General features: G+C 39.1%; 1 protein-coding gene across 3 annotated transcripts in view; it reads left to right on the top strand.

Annotated features, from left to right (window-relative positions):
- Positions 1–20,497, top strand: part of adcy2b (adenylate cyclase 2b (brain)) — a 167,732-nt gene that overhangs the window by 46,879 nt on the left and 100,356 nt on the right. For all 3 annotated transcript variants that reach the window (XR_015515971.1, XM_087294514.1, NM_001099987.1), the window contains exon 3: positions 10,252–10,413. Coding sequence is in view for 2 of the 3 variants with exons in the window: in XM_087294514.1 (XP_087150640.1) it covers positions 10,252–10,413 (162 nt within the window). In the remaining variant the exon portion in view is untranslated. The remainder of the gene's footprint in view (positions 1–10,251; positions 10,414–20,497) is intronic.

Genomic DNA, 20,497 nt, shown 5'->3' with positions numbered 1-20,497 from the left:
TTAATATCTTGCTATAAAATGTTAGGTTATTGAACTATTTTAATTACGCCAATTAAAATTTAATAGGGATTAATGGTAGTTTGGCCGCGATCAAAATATTTACAATAAGCGTAAAATTAATATTTATTAATAAAGCCAACTTTCAAATTCATTTTGCATTTAATCTTAACTTAAATCAATCAGTTAAATTGGTCAAATATTGTGGATAATACTGTATCTTTATGCTGTTCTTATCAGTAATAAGTCATGTGACCAAAAATGACCTTGTCAGCTCGACCACCACAATCACTAAACCTCTGTTCTACATTTTGAATGAAGCTAATAATATGTCATTCTCTGTCACATCAGTTGATTAATAATTGAAACGTTGTATGTTAATTATCCATGATTCACACATATTATTTCAGTTCTTTCTGAATCTTGGAGATGTGATTATTTAGCATGTGATGCAGGTCTTCCTATATTTTCCATCATTATGATCCTAATGAAAGGCTTTCGGATGATCAGATTACTCCATTTCCAACTGGTTACCCAGACATTAAGATCCCAATAGACCACATAATCTTATTCGTTATGAAAAAGCAAACCTGTTAATTGTATCTGATGTATTTACTACTATCTGTTGCCATAGCAACTCCTGAGCAATGTGCTTTGCATATGTTACAATTACATCTTTCATGTAATTGTCATATAAGAATAATATAATAATATAATCATAAAGTCATATAATCATAACTTACCAGATCCATTTAGCATATACGTAACATTATTGCAGTCTCATTGAGATGATATGGTTTATAAATATTTTATTGACTTTATTTTTCAGTTTTTCAGTAATTTCATTTCATATAACTGTGTTTTGTCAACATTCAAATCTGTATAGTTTTTATTTTACTTTAACCTTTTAACTGGCATTGTAACCACTTGGTTGAACTTTTGTCCATGCTGTACACTGTAAAACCCAAAAAGTTAAGAAACCGTTTGAGGAAACTGCTTACAACAAACCATTTGAGTTCAAAAACTAATCCTAACGAGTACTGTGAATTAACTTTTAGTAAATTTTGAGCTAACTACACTCATTTCATTAGATAAAGTTGACTGTTGGGTTTTACAGTTTAGGTTTAGGTCAATTCAATTCAAATGTATTTGTATAGTGATTTTCCCAATAATGTTCATTCCAAAGTAGCTTTACAAAAGGTTAAGGTGTGGACTAAAGGTTATATATACATAGTTAACCTCTAATTGTAAAATATAAAGTGTATAATAAAAAAAGATTGTCTATGCATATGAAGACGCGTATGTGTATGAAGATTTTTCTTTTTGGTCACACTTTCTTTGATGGTCTGTTTGTTAAATTTAAGTTACATTGCATCTACATGCCAATTAATTCTCATTAGATTATAAGTAGACTGTTAGGTTGGGGTTGGGGTTAGGGTTTGGTTTAGGGATAGGGTTAGTGTAAGTTGACATGCACATCACAAGTTTATTGTCAATTAAATGTCTGTTGAAGGAGCAGTATCAACAGAAATTAAGCATTTTTTTTTCAAAGAAGTGATCAGATATTTTAATTTTTTTTAATGAAGTGATTTAATCATTACAGTAAATAAGAACAGTTTGTGTATTGCATAAGGTAAATTTAATTAAATCTTAATTGCTTTAGAAAAATGCTAAATGTGCTTAGAGTAGTTTAAGGAACACAATTTAACCAAAGACATACTTTTTTTGAATTGTAGTGGAAGTTAATTAGAGTTGTTACTGTACATTTAGTTAAATACTGGGAAAAGGTAAATGTTGCAACTAGATGAAATAAAATAATATACTTGTTTTGTATTGTTTTAAGTAACAGGCTTTTTTAATGGTTTTAATATTAATTTTAGTTAATAACCCTCATCCAGGAATAGTTCCGCTGAGAGTGTATTTGAAAAATTAGAAAGGCCGGAAGATAATAAAATCCTTTATCAGCTCAAATAATCAGACTCTCTACAGGAACACATTAATAATGAGCTAAATTATAATTAGACTTGTTAATATTTTAATATATCATCAGATAGGAATAATGATATTTGGATTTTGTTCTTGCAAATGAACTTTTTTCCTCATCTAATGAGAAATCTGAGACATACAGTCAAATGCAAATCTCATTGGCAGGTACAGCGTGTGTATGATAATTCAGAACTGATTAATACCAGCAAACTGCTCCAAATGAGATCTGAGACTTTCTCAGAGCTCAAACCAGCTGTGACTGTATTTATTTTCAGCCCAGCAAGAAATGATTACTAAAACTGGCAACAGGGAAAAGACCTTCCATCATAATAGGAAAAGACCTAAGATATAAAATCTGATTTACACCACAGTTATTATTCAGTTAAAAATGTGAATAATTGCATTATAATTTAAAGTAGCATTTGTTTGATCCAAAATTACTACTGTAATCTCCAATCATTTTTAAAGAATTATATAGAAAATAAAACTTTCTTATATTTTGTCAGAGTTACTGTAATTACAAATATATCATTTGTGACTATTTGGAATCTAATTTGTGCAACAAAATTTCTACAAACATGTTCACAACATAACATTCCATGCAAGCATATTGTAATTGAATGGCATCAACATGCTAGTTCGTAATAATAAAATGCACAATTAAATGATCACCATTTGTCAAAATATGCTAGAAACTGCCAATCAATGTGTTTCAAAAATTATAACATAAAAAATGCATGCTATTAACATCTTAAGACATGCCTCAGTCAAGCTAGCATTGTTCTAAAATATGCTAACAATGCTGTAATGCTTTCAACATTCTAAAACATGGTTAGCAATGAGCTAAACATGCTATAAAGATTCTGTAATAGGACATACTGTTACTAAAACTTTAATAAAGATAACATGATAGAACATTATCAATTTTCTAATTTGTGTTAACAGTTATTATGGCTACATGCTAGAACTGTGCTACAGCTTGCTAACTGCATGCTAAATGTTGTTGCTTCATGTATTATACGCTATGCTAAAATATGATAGCAACATTTTACTAGCATGCTTAAGCATGTTGGCCAGTGTACTAATATTAAACTGAAACATGCTAACCATGCAATAAATAATGCAGAAACATGTTCAATTTTGTTGAATCATTCATGGCTTGTCAGGCTCAAATATGCTAGTAGCATGTTCTTAACATGCTCAAAGATGCTAGCCATGTTATAACTGTTCTTAAACCTGCTAAACAGTGTGCTAAAATATGATAGCCATGAGCTAACGCTAACAATATTGTATAATATTGTAGCAATGAGGTTAAACATGCAATAAATCTACTAACAACATGATAGAACATTCTAGGTAAATCATGCTAGCAATGTATTTAAATATGCTAGTAACATGCTTGCAATTTCAACATGCTTGATGCCATCTATCTAACTCCCAGATTGTGGATGTGTACTGGTATTGTTTGTAATTCAGCACTTAAAAACGTGGGCTGATTTTGTGTAAGACCATTAAATTGAACTGCCAGTCTTAATCTAACAAATAAATGGACCAGAACTTTAGGCTGGCAGAATTGGCAAGCAATCAGTTCATTGGAAAGATTGAACATTTAAACATGCCAACTCTTCAGGCTGAGCTTTAGAACTTGAGCAAAAGCACAGACTATCCGAGCAATCAGAGGTAAAAGTGCAAGACCCCCCCCACCACCACCACCATCCAAGAGCCCAGCGGAGCGTTCGGTCTGCTGGGGGATTTGCTCTCCTTCACGAGCCAAATGTAACCATTTCTGGCAGTTCGTCTGATCCTCCTCTGTGCTGGACAGAGTGGAAATGTCGATCGATAAGGCTCAAGACATGTTTTGTCTGGAAAATTCTCTGTTCTGCAATCTGTTTTTTTTTTTGTTTTTTTTTTGGCAGTGTGTGTATATGTGTGTGCGTGTGCGTGTGTGTGTTTTCTGTACGGGTGACCAAGCCAGAAATCCATTAGGCTTTGCTACCATCCAGTGCTCTATCTGCCGTTCCTACAAGGCTATATTGAGTTTCCACTCACGAAAACAGCACTTAAAACATAAGCTTTGGAATATTTATGAGCATATAACATCGTTCTAGCGTTGCAATTCTGACGAAACATGCAGTTGGGCACTTACTCAATGACTAGACATCATTCAAAGGGGACATGGCATGAAAAACCGGATATTTAGTGACACTTTACAGCAAGATTCCATCTGTGAACTACATCAGTTAACATGAGCTAACAGACCATCGATATCTTATGCATCGCTACTGATAGCTGCAAGTTGACATGTACTTGTCACTGTGTTGTACAGTCAACAAATGGTCTAAAGCAGGCCATCAAAATCCCATACATTCCTTTTAATGTTTAATAATCTTTGTTGTCCTTAGTTAAATATACAACTCATTGTTCAATTTGTAACTTTTTGATTTAGTGGCAAATTTGTATTCACATGTATGATTTCGTTTAATTTCTTCTTAGTCAAATTTTACTCATTCCTCAATGTAGTGTAGGGTTAGGGAGTTAGTTGAGTTTGGGCTCATGCCTTTGTTTAAAAATAATGCGTTTTAATATGAATTCAGTTGTATACATTTGTACAAATTAGTCACTTTGCTGACAGTGTGTAAAATAGTTACATTTAGAATAACAATGCATTATTTGAGTGTACTTTGCTGCACAGTGAGCATGTGTAATTCATGCATATATACTGTATATATATATATATATGTGTGTGTGTGTGTGTGTGTGTGTGTGTGTGTGTGTGTGTGTGTGTGTGTGTGTGTGTGTGTGTGTGTGTGTGTGTGTGTGTGTGTGTGTGTGTGTGTGTGTGTGTGTATGTGTGTGTGTGTGTGTGTGTGTGTATATGCATGTATATTAGATTAGATTAGATTAGATTAGGTTCAACTTTATTGTCATTACACATGTACAAGTACAAGGCAACAAAGTGCAGTTTAGATCTAACCAGGAGTCTAATAGCAGCAAGTGCAGAATACAGGTATAAGTTATAAACTGCTGTTATAGAAGAACTATGGTGATATTTACAGATGGATGTACCATGAACATTATATACAGGTTGTATTAGCTATGAACAGAGATTTACGATAGCTGAATATTCATTCATTCATTATTAGGCTTAGTCCCTTTATTAGTCTGGGGTCGCCACAGCGGAATGAACCACCAACTTATCCAGCAATTTTTTTTACACAACCTATCTCTGGGAAACATCCACACACACATTCACACACACTCATACACTATGGATAATTTAGCCTACCCAATTCACCTGTACCGCATGTCTTTGGACTGTGGGGGAAACCGGAGCACCCGGAGGAAACCCACGCGAAGGCAGGGAGAACATGCAAACTCCACACAGAAATGCCAACTGAGCCGAGGGACCCAGCGACCTTCTTGCTGTGAGGCGACAGCACTACCTACTGCGCCACTGCCTCGCCCATAGCTGAATATATGTACATATTTATAATAATAATCAGAAGTGTACAGATAGATAAACATAATTACAAATGTATTTGTAAATTGGGTGTGTCCATAATTACAAATAATTTCATAATTATATATATATATATACTACCTGACAAAAGTATGTCATCGATCCCAGTTGTAAGAGCAACAAATAATAACTTGACTTCTAGTTGATCTTTTGGAAATGTGGAAGAAGGTAGATGAATCATCTGTTGATCTGAATTCCAATCATCATCAATACTGCAGAAGACCTATTGGAACCCGCATAGACCCAAGATTCTCACTGCAATCAGTCAAGTTTGGTCAAGAAAAAAATCATGGTTTGGGGGTTATATTCAGTATGGGTGGGAGAGATCTGTAGATGGATGGTAACATCAGCAGCTTGAGACATTTGTTCTGTCCATTACATTACAAAGCACAGGAGAGACCAAATTCTTCAGCAGGATAGCACTCCTTATGCTTTAGCCTAAGGTAGGGGGGTGAGGGTGTTGTCGTGGACCCCTGATAATGTCTCTGGGGGGCCCCAAAATACCTGGGCCCTTAGAATTGTCCTAACTTTCCTCTCCTAAGTGGCGCCCCTGCTACTGTACCTCACGTTTGTCCAAATATAAACACACTTAAAGTCAGAATTATTAGCCCCGCTGTTTATTTTTTCCCCCGATTTCTGTTTAATGGAGAGCATATTTTTTAAACACATTTCTACACATTTCAACACTAATAACTGATTTATTTTATCTTTGCCTTGATGACAGTAAATAATATTTTACTAGATATTTTTCAAGACACTTATATAGCTTAAAATGACATTCAAAGGCCTAACTAGGTTAATTAGGTTAACTAGGCAGGATAGATATATTACATGAGTGGAATATCTACAATGCGGAATATTCAGCTATTTTGAACTTTGACCTTGGCGATTGTCCAAAGACAAAAATACGTGTTGTTCAATAATTTCAGCACAAATTAAAATATTTTGTTTCACTTCAAATGTTGACTACTGTAGTAGCAGACATATCCAATAGCAACAGGATAGAGAGGGTCATAAATTATATTTTTTTGGGGCAGAAGAACTTGTCTAACATTATGAGAGAAAACAAATGTAGTATATAATAAATTTAAATGTAGTGTAGTATGTAGCACATTTTCTCCTACATATCTTTGGATTCATAGAGTATGTTTCACCTTTTCTAAAAGCCACAAGTCAGATTTCAAAGAAATTCCTTCATCTTATGAGATAAAAGAGCTTGATGTACACATACCTTGAGGACCTAAATCATTTTCTCTAGTTCAAGAAGTACATTTACAAAACTGAATTTGTGCAATTTTTAGATGATGAATGCATCAACACATGAGCGCCCACGTCATTGAGCCCTGTTGGGTGATGTAGTAAGATGAAAACAGGATGAATATTTTCCTAAACATCACATAAACGAACGATAAGACTAAAATGTGCAAAAGATTGCCAAGATTGTGCTGCTTCTGGCTGTATGTGGCTGTACTATCATTCTGAAGTATCCCAGTGTTTGGAAAAAGTGCCTGGAGTTTATTTTTAACAGTGTTCCTGATCTTTTCAGTATGAACAGTTTGAGCAGCACATTTTGTGCAGCAAGATTGGCTTTGTAAACGGGCTGCTATGACAGGTTGAAAAAAACAGGTTATATAAAAAGATTTAATATGTGTACTGTATTTGACTGCCAAGCCAAAGTACACACCATACACCAGGAAATACATTTCACAAATATAAGCAGTTTTTTTCTGTACTATTTGTTATTGTTTTTTTTTATTTCATAAATATAAAGTAAGTGGTTAATTGGTAAAGAGTTCCATTTACCAGACTATCATTGTCAGATTGAGCTCAATCTTCCCACACAACGAATCTTAAAACTTTTCTGTAATAAAGCTCTTTGCTCCCAAACATGTCAAAATGTCATCCCTGATTGAGAGCCTGACAGTCCCTGCATGGTGAAGCCATGATAACGAACTCTTGGTAACGAACTCAGCTGCATTTAGTCTTTAAAACGAACGCGTAATGCTATGATGCCGTTACTTTTCGCACTTACCAGCTGAACGCTTACCTCCATGTGAATGGCTCCCGCTCACGTACGTTGTCGGACTTGAGACGCAGAGAGGAGCTGACCACGATGATAGGGTACGAGTCTGGTGAAGAACGTTTCCATAAGGCAGTAAGACAAAAACAGAAGCCAAAAATAAAATAGACAATTAAATAACAGGGTGAGAATTTGGTAAAATCTGAAAATGTGGTAAAAATCAGGCGAGGGCTTTTCTTTTTCTGGATTGCTTTTTAAAAGTGTAGTTTGGGTTTAGGGAAGTGGGTATGCAGGTCAATCGGTGCTTTTGAAAACTCTTTTTGTTGGGTTTAGGGAATAAGGAGGGTGGGTTAGTTGATCGTTCAGTCGGTCAGTCAGTCAGTCAGTTGACAGTGGCCTCTGGTGGATTTACATGAGAACAGCAGGTGCAAATGGCACCAGTGAGAGAAATTTGAGATCTCAAAAAGCGTACACAGGGGACTCTGGTGGATTCGCGAAAACAAAAACTGCATTAAAACATAGCTCTTCGGACATATTTGGCACTCTCCAGAAATGTATATAGCGATACATTTTCAGAATGAGCCACAAAAAAGAAGATTTTCAAATAAACTTGAAAGGGAAAACATGTATAAAATAAATGAATTCGCCAAAGAACATCCTGTGATTGAATAACAGGACTGACCAATCTCAGTGCACACTCCATTTCTCATTTTTAAGTTGTTCTGAAATGCCTGAGCCAAAGTCTGCCTTTGAAATAATGGAAGTTTCTAAATATCAGGTGTCTGCTTCTGAAAGCAAGATTACATTTTATGGCAACACTTTTTACTTGTTCATTAAAAAAAACAAAAAAACTTAAATTTAATTTATCTTTCTTTCTGTTTCTATTTTACAATGTAGATTGTGTCAAAGCAGCTTAACATAGATGAAGTTCTAGTAAAATGAAAGTGCTTCAGTCCATTTTTCACAGTTCACGGATCAGTTTAGTGTAATTCATTGTGAATGTCATTGCTGAAAGCCCAAACAAACAAAAAAAAAAAAGCAAATTCAACGAATGGCAGCTCCACAAGTCCCAAACCAAGCAAGCCAGTGGTGACAGTGGCGAGGAACAAAACTTCACCAATTGACGAAAAAAAAATAAAACCTCAAGAAAAAAGAGGCTTGGCTGTTTTTCTCTGGCAAAACTTCTTGTGCAGAGCTGTTGTAGTAAACATGTTGAATAAAATAAAAATTTACTTAATACAATGATGGGCCGCTCCACCATCATATCACCATTTATGACTCTGCCTTGTTCTGCCTGCATGAGATTGTGTATTTGAGAGATACTTAACAGAATTAAAGTGTATTTTTTAAAGAAAGCATTTGTTATAAAAAGGAAAATACAGTACACAGATTATGATTAAGCTCAAAGGTAGATTAATGGATTATATTGTAGTTACTACGTAGTTTATGTAGTTTATGTTTATTATAATAAGTAATATTTGTATAATATGTATTTGCAAAACAGGACTGCAAAATACTATGTAGGTCAGCCTATGCTTGGGTAACTTAAGACCTTACAGGCTAATGCAAACAATATGTTCACACAAATTGTAAAGATAAGCATAATTAGGTTAAGAACATGCATGAACATGAACATAAATGTAAATTGTATTTTTACTTTAGTACTTAGTGCAAATATGATTAAATAAATAAATGAATAAATAAATAAAAATGTATAATAATAATAATAATAATAATAATAATAATAATAATCAATGTAGTAAAGCCTAGTTCTGCTTACCAGGTGTGCATTTCTATAAATATGTGATATCACATTAAATAAATCTATTGATCATTTGGATCATTTTACCAGGATGTGATTTATTCCAGAAGTGTGCTTCTTCTATAAGCTAGAATGGAAACATAGCTTATGTTTGCAATTAATTATTTCAAAGCCAACAGGGGTCCAAATTCAGCTTTATTAAAGAGTAGTCTCGCAGACAAGGGTAATACAGGAGTAAACAGCAGCATAAAGGTAATCCAAAAGAGTAGTCAAAGTAAAATGTGAATGGGGTCGAGGCAGCAAAACAGACATAAACAGTAAAACAAACAAGGGGTCAAAACACTGCAGGACAATATAGAAGAACACTAGTAATGCTTGCTACTGATAACAAGTTTCAGTAAAGATGTGTGTGGTGTGTATATCATCTTTGTAATCAGTCATAATAGCTTCAGCTGTGTGTAATCAAGAGGTGACCTGAAACTGGTGTGTGACTACAGGGTGTGATGGGATATGTAGTTTGGTTCAGTAGTAGTGTTAGTTTAAGATCATTTCAAACCACATTTAGCATATAATATCCCTCAGTTTACAATTTCCTTTTATGAATCTTCTACAAAGGCCCATTTTCACCTAGAATAGCTGTAAAATGTGTTCTACAGACAACTATACCAATAACTATATTAGCATCCATTGCAACAAACAACATCATCCTTTTTATTATAAGAGCACACTTGCACAAACTGCTCTGTCTCTTAATTGTCTTGTTGTAATTATCATCAGTGTGAACAAGCCTTAAGTGTTTTATCACCCTCTATATTACACTTGTATTCCTGCTGTGCATCATATGTCTGGTTTCCATTAGCACGTTACGCTAAATCCAGTTGCACTTCTCTTAGCTGATCTCTCTCCTGTGTGTCTGAACTGTAGCTGTCAAATGGGAGCCTAATGCGCTGTTAACTCTGTTTGCAGGTGTCGTTTTTCCTGTTTATTGTGTTTGTGGTCTACACCATGCTGCCGTTCTCCATGAGGGATGCCGTCATCGCTAGTGTCCTCACTTCATCCTCCCACACGCTAGTGCTCAGCATCTGCCTCTCCAACACTAGCGACCACATGGAGGCCCTCGTCTGGCAGGTAAGTCTGTGTGTGTGTGTGTGTGTGTGTGTGTGTGCGCGACGTTACAGCTGATTTTGTTCACTGAAACTGTGTGGGCTGGGAAAGGAACAGCTAGTATCTAAGAATAAATGGCGATGGTCTTTGATCACCAGAATGACACAAAGAGACCAGAGAAATTGGCCTATAAAAGTTGTCTGAGTGTGTTAGAGAATGGGAGTTGAACGGAGTGAGGGAATGTGGAAGGATGTTTCTACTCTGTTTCCTGTACTGTTTGTACGGATGGTGTTTCACCGTGACCTGTGTGGCTTTGCTGCCATGGCAAAGCACATTTCCCAGAATCCTCCACTGTCAGCTTGCTTGGCTCATCATATATGGCTTTCCGCTTTAAAATGTCATATTTCCTTTGCCAAAAAAAAAAAAAAACTCTGGCAAAGTTTGTCTGTGCAGTATAATTCCACAAGGTTTTTTTATTGTAATGTGATCATTTTTATTTGAATTTTTTTTTTTACATTCTGCATTTAGATATGGGTTTTATGTTGTTATTTCACAAAAACAAACATTACTTTCTTATCAATCCATTCAAGAAACAGCCAGTTCTGATGCTGACAGCTTTCCTGCAACATGTGCTTCTATAGAAGCTTTTCTCATCTCCATGTTGTCCAAAAAGGTCAGCATGTTGATTAATTGAACATTTTCTTTGGACATTAGCAGTGAAAATATTCTTAAGTCAAGACTATACGGCATGCGTCGATGTAGAAACTGACCTTTAAACATAACAGCAATACGCAATAGAGCAAAATGTGTGACAACTTGCCCCGCCCTCCCATGTGTGTTTATACAGTAGAGATAAAAATTAGGGAGGAACCTATAATTTCCTAAATTTCCAAGTCATTATTGAATTAGGTTTGAAATTGATTAAAATAACAGTATTAATTTGACTGTTTCCTTTAATTCTTAGATTTAAAATAAAGGACAAATACTGGTATTTTTTTTTAAATGGGATGACTGCGGGGTAGAATTATTATTATTATTATTATTATTATTATTAAATTATACCTCATGAGGAAACCTAACTATTTTACGTTTTGTCAGTTTCGGTCATACGAAAATGTACGGTTTTTTAAAAGGTGGCGTGGCATCAAAGCCCACCCCTAAATCTAATTGTCAGTGGGGGATGAACAAATGATACTAAATTGAATGAATGAGATTGTACAAAATTGTATGATCTAGCCAAAAAAGTCAAAAGTTGCCTTGAAATAGTGTTAGAGAATCCCAGGAAAAACAAGACTGTTGACTGGTATGTTATGCATTAGGGTGTAATGGTGCATGAATTCACAGTTGGGTCATGTCATGTACTCTGAATACAGTCAGTCTAGATGTGCCAACCACAGAGATAGGTAAAAAAAAAAAATACTACTATGGCTGAACAGTATATATTTTTTGCATCAATATCTCAATGTTTGGATCTGCAATAGCCACATCGTAAGATTAGATTATTTATTAAAGATTTAAAAGATAAAGATATTATTAAATAGTAGTTTGAATATTATTTATACAATGATGACCTTGCTATTTTACATTTGATTTCTGTACTTGAATAGCGTTTGACTGCCCAGAAAACCATAAAACAGTTTATTTATTTTGCTTGTAATTTATTATAATTTTACATCATAGAAAAATACTTAAGTCATCTCAGTCATTATAAATTAAAGAAATCTTTCCAAATAGAGCTAATTAAATTATCTGGTAAAATTATATTCATATCGTAATATACTGTATATCGTAGCCAGGGCCCTCAGAGATACTATTAGGGGCCCACCAGACAACAAAACTAATTTACAATTTACATTTACAAATGAAGTTATGTGTAATAAAATTAAATGACACAGAGAAAAGTATTGAAAACATGAAGAAAGGGAGATGTGGAAAGGCAGTGAAAGCCCAGACAGCAGCTGAAATCTCTCAGTGGTTATTCAGCAAACCTCTGCCTTTCATCATTGTAAACTATCATCAGCTGCTTCAGTTTCAGCAAGACAATGATCTAAATAACAGCCAAGGAAACTCCGAAATGGTTTCAGAGAAAGAAATTCAAGCTGTATGTAAAAGGGGCGCTCAGGGGTAAGCCCTCAACCCCTAAGACAACTGATTACAAAATCACATCACTCAAAGCAAATAACCAACACACTAGACTAAGATGGTTTCCGACGGCAACACTCGTAGATGGTTTGAGGACCTGTACGAATCATACAGAGGCAGCGCGCATGAATGAAGCAGCGCACATGAATTGGCCATAGAGGATATGGAGTCCGAAGTGCTTGCGTCCGATGTCCAACACACGCATGCGTAGGAATACGGGTTCAGAATAAGGCCAGATGCCACTCAAATTACAGCAAAGCAGCAGCTAGCAGACTCTGCAAAACAACAACATTCCTTAAAACTCTTTTCCCTTTTTTCTTTACGTTTACTCTTACACACAAAACTTACCTTTGAAATAAACTCTACATTACGCACATAAATCAGCCGCGCACAATCAGGTTAATTTCCGACCGCCACCACTATCCTTAAAAGAAAAATACACTCATGTAAACTTAATAATCCGTTCCATTTTACTCACTGTTTCCAACATGCTTTACTCAATGGAGGGCTAGTGGAGAGACTCCCATCAACAAGTCCAAACAACAGAATGCCAACCGGAGATGGAGCGTGCACCTGCTCATATAAAGCCTTGACGTGATTAGCACGCAACGCACGCACCTAAAGGGTCCACCTACCACATGTAGAATGGCCCAGCCAATCACCTCACTTGAATCGAAAATATAAAATAACGATCAGATTAGATAGACGAGACCCACAAAATCAACAAAATATTTACACTCTGTTGAAGTCTTTGGAAAAAATCACACCTGAACAAATCATGCAACTTCATTCTCCACATGAGAGGCATCTTTAAGTTACTAATAAACCTTTTATATAAAGTATTAAATAGATTTCAGTAGTTCAGTGCTAATTTAAACAAAATTTTCAGATTTTTTTATTTTATTTTTATGTTTGTATTGTTTTGGTTTTTACAAATTCTGGCTCAATTCAATGTCATCAGCTCTTTGAGATATAATATTTCCAGGAAAAAAACATGACGTGTCCAATACTTATTTCCCCCACTGTATATACTGTAGTTTCACTAAGTCTCTCTTTAAACTTAGCTTTATAAATATCTTTTTGTCTATGCTGAAAGGTACAGAGTGCACTTTTCTCGTCTGCTTTTTTCCGACTGCCTTACTAACCAGTCTTGTATAACTCTTAAATAATAATTCATGCCCACCTTTCTATCGATTTTCCAGAACCCTTTTATTATTATTTTTCTAAGCAGATCTCAAGCAGATATGTTTTTCAGGCCAGACCTAAACACAGCACATGTAACCAAGGCAACACTCAAGTCACATGGTGCACAGGAACACAAAAATACTGGCTGTCAGGTTGTGTTCAAGAAGCAGCTTTACATTCATGAAGCATGAGTGGAAGGATGTGGATGTAATTATAAGCTTGTTGTTTAGATGTTTCTAAAAACCTTAAAAAGAGTTCTTTTTAAAGCAGCATATGTCAGGCAAATTTGATAAAAATAACAACAACTAATAATTAGCAATATATTTTCTCTGACGTTTCCTAAGATTATATGTTTTAATTTGTGAAAAAGGCATTATTTAATTAAATATGCACTTATCTGCATACACTTCTAGCAAAATAAAAATGTGAACAGTGAATGAAGTCAGGTTCAAATCCATTTGCATTTTATAAGAAAAGTTTTTTTTTACAGCGTCGATTTTGGGAAACTCTTTGCACCACTATAATAATAGTACAAATCATAATAGAAAATACTGCAAACAGCCATAAAAAAGGGTGAAATTCTTATAAAATAAGCTTCTGAGATCCAAAAAACAATGTGGTGGAGATATTATTTGTTTTGATATTTTTTATTATATTTAATGCTGTATTGTAAGTCAAATCCAACAACAGAAACACTTAAAAGACTATTTTGCACAAATTTTATAGATTTTTTTTTTTGCATCAAATAAAAAAGCCCAAAATCCTGCAATTGACAGGTGCATGACTATTTGAAATTTATTGCATGAATAATACATTATTATTATTATTATTATTATTATTATTATTTCTATATTTTTTGCTTGGTGAGCTCATCAGTAATAACATACACTAAACTACATACTAGGGTTGTAACGGTATGAATTTTTCACGGTATGATAATCGTCTAAAACAATACCACGGTTTGACGGTTTCGCGGTATACGGTATGTTACAAATGTTACAAAATAATAGAACAGTGAAGCAAATTTGACTTTTTCCAAATAATATATTTTTAGTTACTATAAACAACACCACTTACAATTAACAAATAAAAATAAGAAAATAATAAATAATGTGTCAAAGTCCAAATAAACATGGTGCAAATCCTCAGTAAAAAATAGATATAAATATTTACTATACTATAAATAGTTACATAACAAAACTAGATTCAATATGGAACATCCTTAGGTTTTATGTGCCAGCATGGATATGGTTGTCTATCGATATGGATTTGGATATGGTTGTCTGCAATGCAGACAAACAGCTGCATCTTCATTTGCGTCTTTTGAAAACAGCAAGAGCAGCAGTTCGTCTTTGCTGTGTCACTGTTTTGTCATGTTTCTGTGCTGCTGTGCATGCAAAAGTACTTAGTATGAGAATTATTTCATGAAAAACTTTTTTTTTTTTGCGTTTTATTTAGCCGCGCATAAATGTATGCCTATCTCTCATTCAGTGTTGTTCAAAAAGCTTGGTCCACAAACAAAAGCGAAACCTATGCTTATTGGTTGTGATATAGCGAGTTTGAACCAATCTGGGCATGGAGGAGGGACAATGCATCAATGTATCATGTCTGATTTGTCCGGAGACACAGTGACGAGCGTTTCTTTGTCAAATCAGCGTTGTCAAATGTTGATGACGTAACCGCACTGATTCCGGAGCCTCTGAAAGTCCGCAAATGTTATGTGATACAGCACTGGAAAGCTGAGATTCTCTTCTTTATGCCAATCTTTGAATTGTATGAATCGGATCAGCGGATCAAAAGTTATTAAACATTTAATAGCAATACTTATTTTTAGCCGCGGGCGGCTGTCTCGGTCTTTAAGGGTTAAAACCGTTGATATGCAATTGTTCATGGTATGATAATCGTGCACGTTCAAATCGTGGTAAACCGTCATACCGGTATATTGTTACAACCCTACTACATACAGTACATAGGTACATACCCAAACACACATTTATCCATACATATATTTACCATTCTTATTACAGTAAAGCGAGAGTATTGCAGATGACTTATGTACTTGCATTATTCCAGTTTTTCCAAAGAATGTTCAAATCTAGAGAAGTAAGCAATTTTAACTATGGACCTTTTTCACAAGACTGTTATGACCCGTTTAACCCTTATGTATAATCATTGGGGATGTTTTCATCCACTCAGCGGTGATTTTGAGTCTTAATCTGGCCATAACATTTTCTGTGTTTCAGCCAGCTGAATGATTTTGGTGGCACATCTTATTTTGACAGATATTTTGAGAAAATGCTTTAAAATGTTTTATTTTTTATTTTTTTATTTAACTATAAACTCTGGGCAAATTTAGAACCCTTTTGTTATGTCCGGGATAAAAACATCTACTAAATTAAACTGCTGTAAAAAAATGCATCAGATAAATATTTTATCAACCTCAGTCCTGATCAAAACTACTAAATTGCCTTGAAAATTACAGGAATTTAACTCTTTAAATACCGAATTCATAAATGATGTCACTGATTTGGTGAAAACACATCCAAAATGACGTATATTCAATATAAAAAGTAATTGTGGACTGGATTTTTTGTGGACGTGAACCTTTTATCAAAGTCTTGGACATGTGAAACAACAATGCCTTTGATGCATTGTTTTTGATTCATTTTCTTTTGTTTACCCTAATTTACTCTTGGTGGCTGTTTTTGCCACATTGACTTCCATTATAAGCACATTTTTTTATTGTAAAACTATGACACCATAATCATGTATTTTTGATTGTTGGTGGTTTTCCCTGTTGGGAAGAGGTAAAATGTTATTTTTTACTGTTGATCATCAGTTGGCACCATTAACCCTTTAGATAGGCCTGTGCAAAAAATGCTTAGTTTCTGGATTGTATATGAAGTATTACAGCAAATTAAAGTGTATGTGTGTCTGAGTGTGTGAGAGTGACCTTTATGCACTTACCTTGATGTGTCTGAAAAAATCAAAATATGCATCTCAGCTCAGAACTACTTGGAGTAAACAAAAACAAAGACTGTGTATTGGGAAGAGGTCAAATTTGTCATTTTGACTGTTGATCATCAGTTGGCACTATTGGCCCTTTAGATAGCCCTGTGCAAAGAAAGCTTAGTTCCCCTTCGGGGGGAACTTCAGCACTATAAGTGGATTTGATTTGTAAAATCCACGCATTGGGAGGTTCGGTTCAGAAGCTACTCGTCTGAAAGAGTATTGAACGGGCCAATTAAGAATGAATTGGCAGCGCAAGCCTGCGCAGGTGAGAGGCATAAGCAATCAACTGAGTATATAAGCTCACCTGGCGCCAGCAGACGCTATCCTTTTCGCTTCAGAGACTTTCTGATCGAGTCGATGAGGGTTCCTCCTGCTGTGACCAGCGATTCTGAGCGAACGAGAGCATTCTCCCGGTCCAGAGTGTGTACACGCAGTGGCAGACGGTCGAGCTGGGTTTCTCCCTTGCCTGGCGTTCTTTGGGTCCGGTCCTCCAGAGCGGTGCGTATAAAGTTGCAAACTTCACAGAAAGAGCAACACAGTCGTGCAGCACGTCCTTATCAGGACGGCGCTCCGACTGTGCGTTTCTGGATGCGGTGGTTTCCTGTCCTCGGATGATGGGCGCGGGCACTGCGTTACATGTCTGGGGGTCCAGCATGTTAATGCGCTGCTCGCGGGCAGTTCATGTCGTCATTGCGATGCCATGACTGTTGCGCAAGATCGCGGTTAGCCTTTGCAAAAGGGTGAACCACCCCAGTTGTCCCCTGCTCTGCAGCGGGCACTCGGGCAGATCTGAGGGTTTCAGCGAGAGATAATCCGTCGCCCACGGGCCCGCGGACCTCCCGCTCCTCTAAGCGCTCCATCCAAGCTTCGGGCGGGGGAAGCGATCCGTCTAACAGATGGTAGCCCTTACGCCCGATGACACCGGAGACCAGATGTCCACCGCGGCATCGGAGGGTGGGCTTTCATTGTCCGATGATGATCCAGACCCGCTCGCCCCCTTCGGGCTGGTGAGCGCTGTCACTACGGATCCTGAAACGGACATGTTAGCCGTGCTTTCCCGGGCTGCTTCGGCCGTGGGTTGGAGATGGTTTATCCCCCAGCTCCGCGGCCGGACCGACTAGAGGGGCGTTCCCTTCTTCCCGGAGGTGCACAGTAGGCTCACGCGGTCTTGTAAAGCACTTTTTTTCTGCTCGTGCTGCGTGTTCCTCCACCCTAACCACTCTTGACGGTGAAACAGCCAGGGGGTATGTGGCGATTCCTCAGGTTGAGTGCGCGATGGCGGTAAATCCGCGCGGCGCCTCTTCTTGGCGGGGTCCGCCTCGTCTCCCATCCAAAGCCTGTAAGTTATCTACCTCCCTCGGAGCTAGAGCTTACATAGCTGCGGGCCAGGCTGCTTCCGCCTTGCATGCGATAGCCACCTACCAGCGCTACCAAGCGCAGGCGCTGGCCGAGCTGCACGAGGGTGGGTCCAACCCAGGCTTACGAGCTTCGCACCGCCGCCGACTTAGCTCTTCGGACTACTGAGTCCGCTGCGTGTGCGTTGGGGAGGACGATGTCCACATTAGTGGTCCAGGAGCGCCACCCCTGGCTGATATGCGCAAAGTCGACAAAGTCCGCTTTCTTGACTTCCCCATATCCCCAGCCAGGTTCGGCGACACTGTCTGTGAATTCACCCAGGAATTCAAGGCGGTGAGAGAGCAGTTGGTGGGTGATGTCTTATCGGCGGTCCGTAGCCCGCTCCGCCCGCCGTGCCATTCATACCTGCTCCTCGCCGAAGGCGCCCGCCTACGAGAGCTGCTCCGCCCCCGCACACGCCTCAGGCGAAGCGAGCGCGTCGGGCACCTCGGAAGCAGGCAGCCCCCCTGCCCAGAACGCCGCTAAGTCCGGCAACGGACCGCGAAGCGCCCCTGGGACAGGCCATCTGGAGAAGAGGGAACTTGCTCTTTCCCCGCTGGAGGGCGGGGCCCCATTTCCAACGGCACTTTTTACTGCCATGAAAACATTATGAAAGGGCACTTTTCACTTCCCCAGATGTGACAGCCCGAAATCTGCCAGTCTGGGACGCTATGCTTTCTAGCTTGCAGATTCGGTGCGTTTCGCCAGTGGCTCACGAGCGCTGGGAGGACGGTCTCCTTTCTCCCACCCCTCGAGCCTCCCCTCCGGAGCTCGGGTTTGGAGTGAGAGCAAATATCTCACCTCCAGCTTTTCCGTGGGACCCGCGAGCTTCCCGGATCAGCACACCCACTCCGCGCTGCCCCACTGCTGGTACGTCAGCGATTGTAGCGATGAGTCCATTAGCGAGAGCTCTGCCTGCCTGGTTAGCGCGGGCCAGCTCTTCGCGGTGGCTCATACGCACAATCAGACTCGGCTATGCGATTCAGTTCGCGAAACGGCCCCCCAAGTCACGGGTGTGTATTCACCAGGGTCAGCCCCCTGTCCGCCCCTGTCTTGCGAGAGGAGATTGCTGTCCTCCTGGCGAAGGATGCAATCGAGCCGCTCCCTCCAGCCGAGATGGAGAGTGGGTTTTACAGCCCACGCTTCATCGTGCCCAAAAAGAGCGGTGGGTCACGGCCAATCCTAGATCTGCGCGTTTTGAACCGCTGCCTGCACAAGCTGCCGTTCAGAATGCTCACGCAGAAGCGCATCCTCCGGTGCGTTCGTCCTCTGGGTTGGTCTGCAGCATTAGACCTGATGGACGCGTATTTCCATGTCTCCACTCTTCCTCGCCACCGACAGTTTCTGCGGTTTGCGTTTGAAGGTCGAGCTTGGCAATACAAAGCCCTCCCCTTCGGGCTCTCTCTGTCTCCGCGGGTCCTCACCAAGCCCGCGGAGGGTGCCTCAGCGCCCCTTCGGCTCGCGGGCATCTGCATACTCAATTTCTTTACGACTGGCTGATTTTTGCCCTCTCTCGGAGCAGTTGATTATGCACAGAGACAAAGTGCTCTGGCACTTCCACCTGTGGGGGTTTCAGGTCAACCGAGAAAAGAGCAAACTCGCCCCCGTGCAGAGGATCTCTTCTCTCGGGCTGGAGCTGGACTCGGTCACCATGGCAGCGCGCCTCTCCGGAGAGCGCGCTCAGCTGATGCTGTACTGTCTGAGAGAGCTCGACAGTAAAATAGTGGTCCCACTGAAACTATTTCAGAGGCTCCTGGGGCATATGGCATCCGCAGCCGCTTCATGCCGCTCGGATTATTCTATATGAGACCACTTCAGCACTGGCTTCACGATCGAGTCCCCAGACGCGCATGGCACGCGCGCGCACACCGAGTCTCTGTTACTGCGCTGTGTGGCCGCGCCCTCAGCCCTTGGAGCGACCCCTCGTTCCTACAGGCCTGGGTGTCTCTAGAACAGGCGTCCAGTCTTGTTGTCGTTTCAGCAGACACTTCCAACACGGGCTGGGGGGCTGTGCGTTGCGGGCATGCGGCTGCGGACCTGTGGAAAGGTACCCAGTTGCATTGGCATATCGCCTGGAGCTGTTGGCAGTGTTCCTCGCTCTCCACCGTTTTTTTCCGGTGCTGGAGCGGCAACACGTGCTGGTCAGGACGGACAGTACGGCGGCGGTGGCGTATATCAGCCGTATAGGGGGTATGCGCTCTCGCCGCATGTCTCAGCTCGCCCGCCGTCTGCTCCTCTGGAGTCATCCGCGGCTGAAATCGCTGCACACCATTCATATTAAGGCAAGCTCAACCGTGCAGCCGATGCGCTCTCACGGCAGCCTTGCGTCCTGGAGAATGGAGACTCCACCCCGAGTCTGTTCAGCTGATATGGG

The sequence above is a fragment of the Danio rerio genome, chromosome 19 (assembly GCF_052040795.2).
Source record: "Danio rerio strain M-AB ecotype USA chromosome 19, GRCz13ab, whole genome shotgun sequence".
Lineage (NCBI taxonomy): Eukaryota > Metazoa > Chordata > Actinopteri > Cypriniformes > Danionidae > Danio > Danio rerio.
This window is presented reverse-complemented; position numbering and strand designations above follow the sequence as displayed.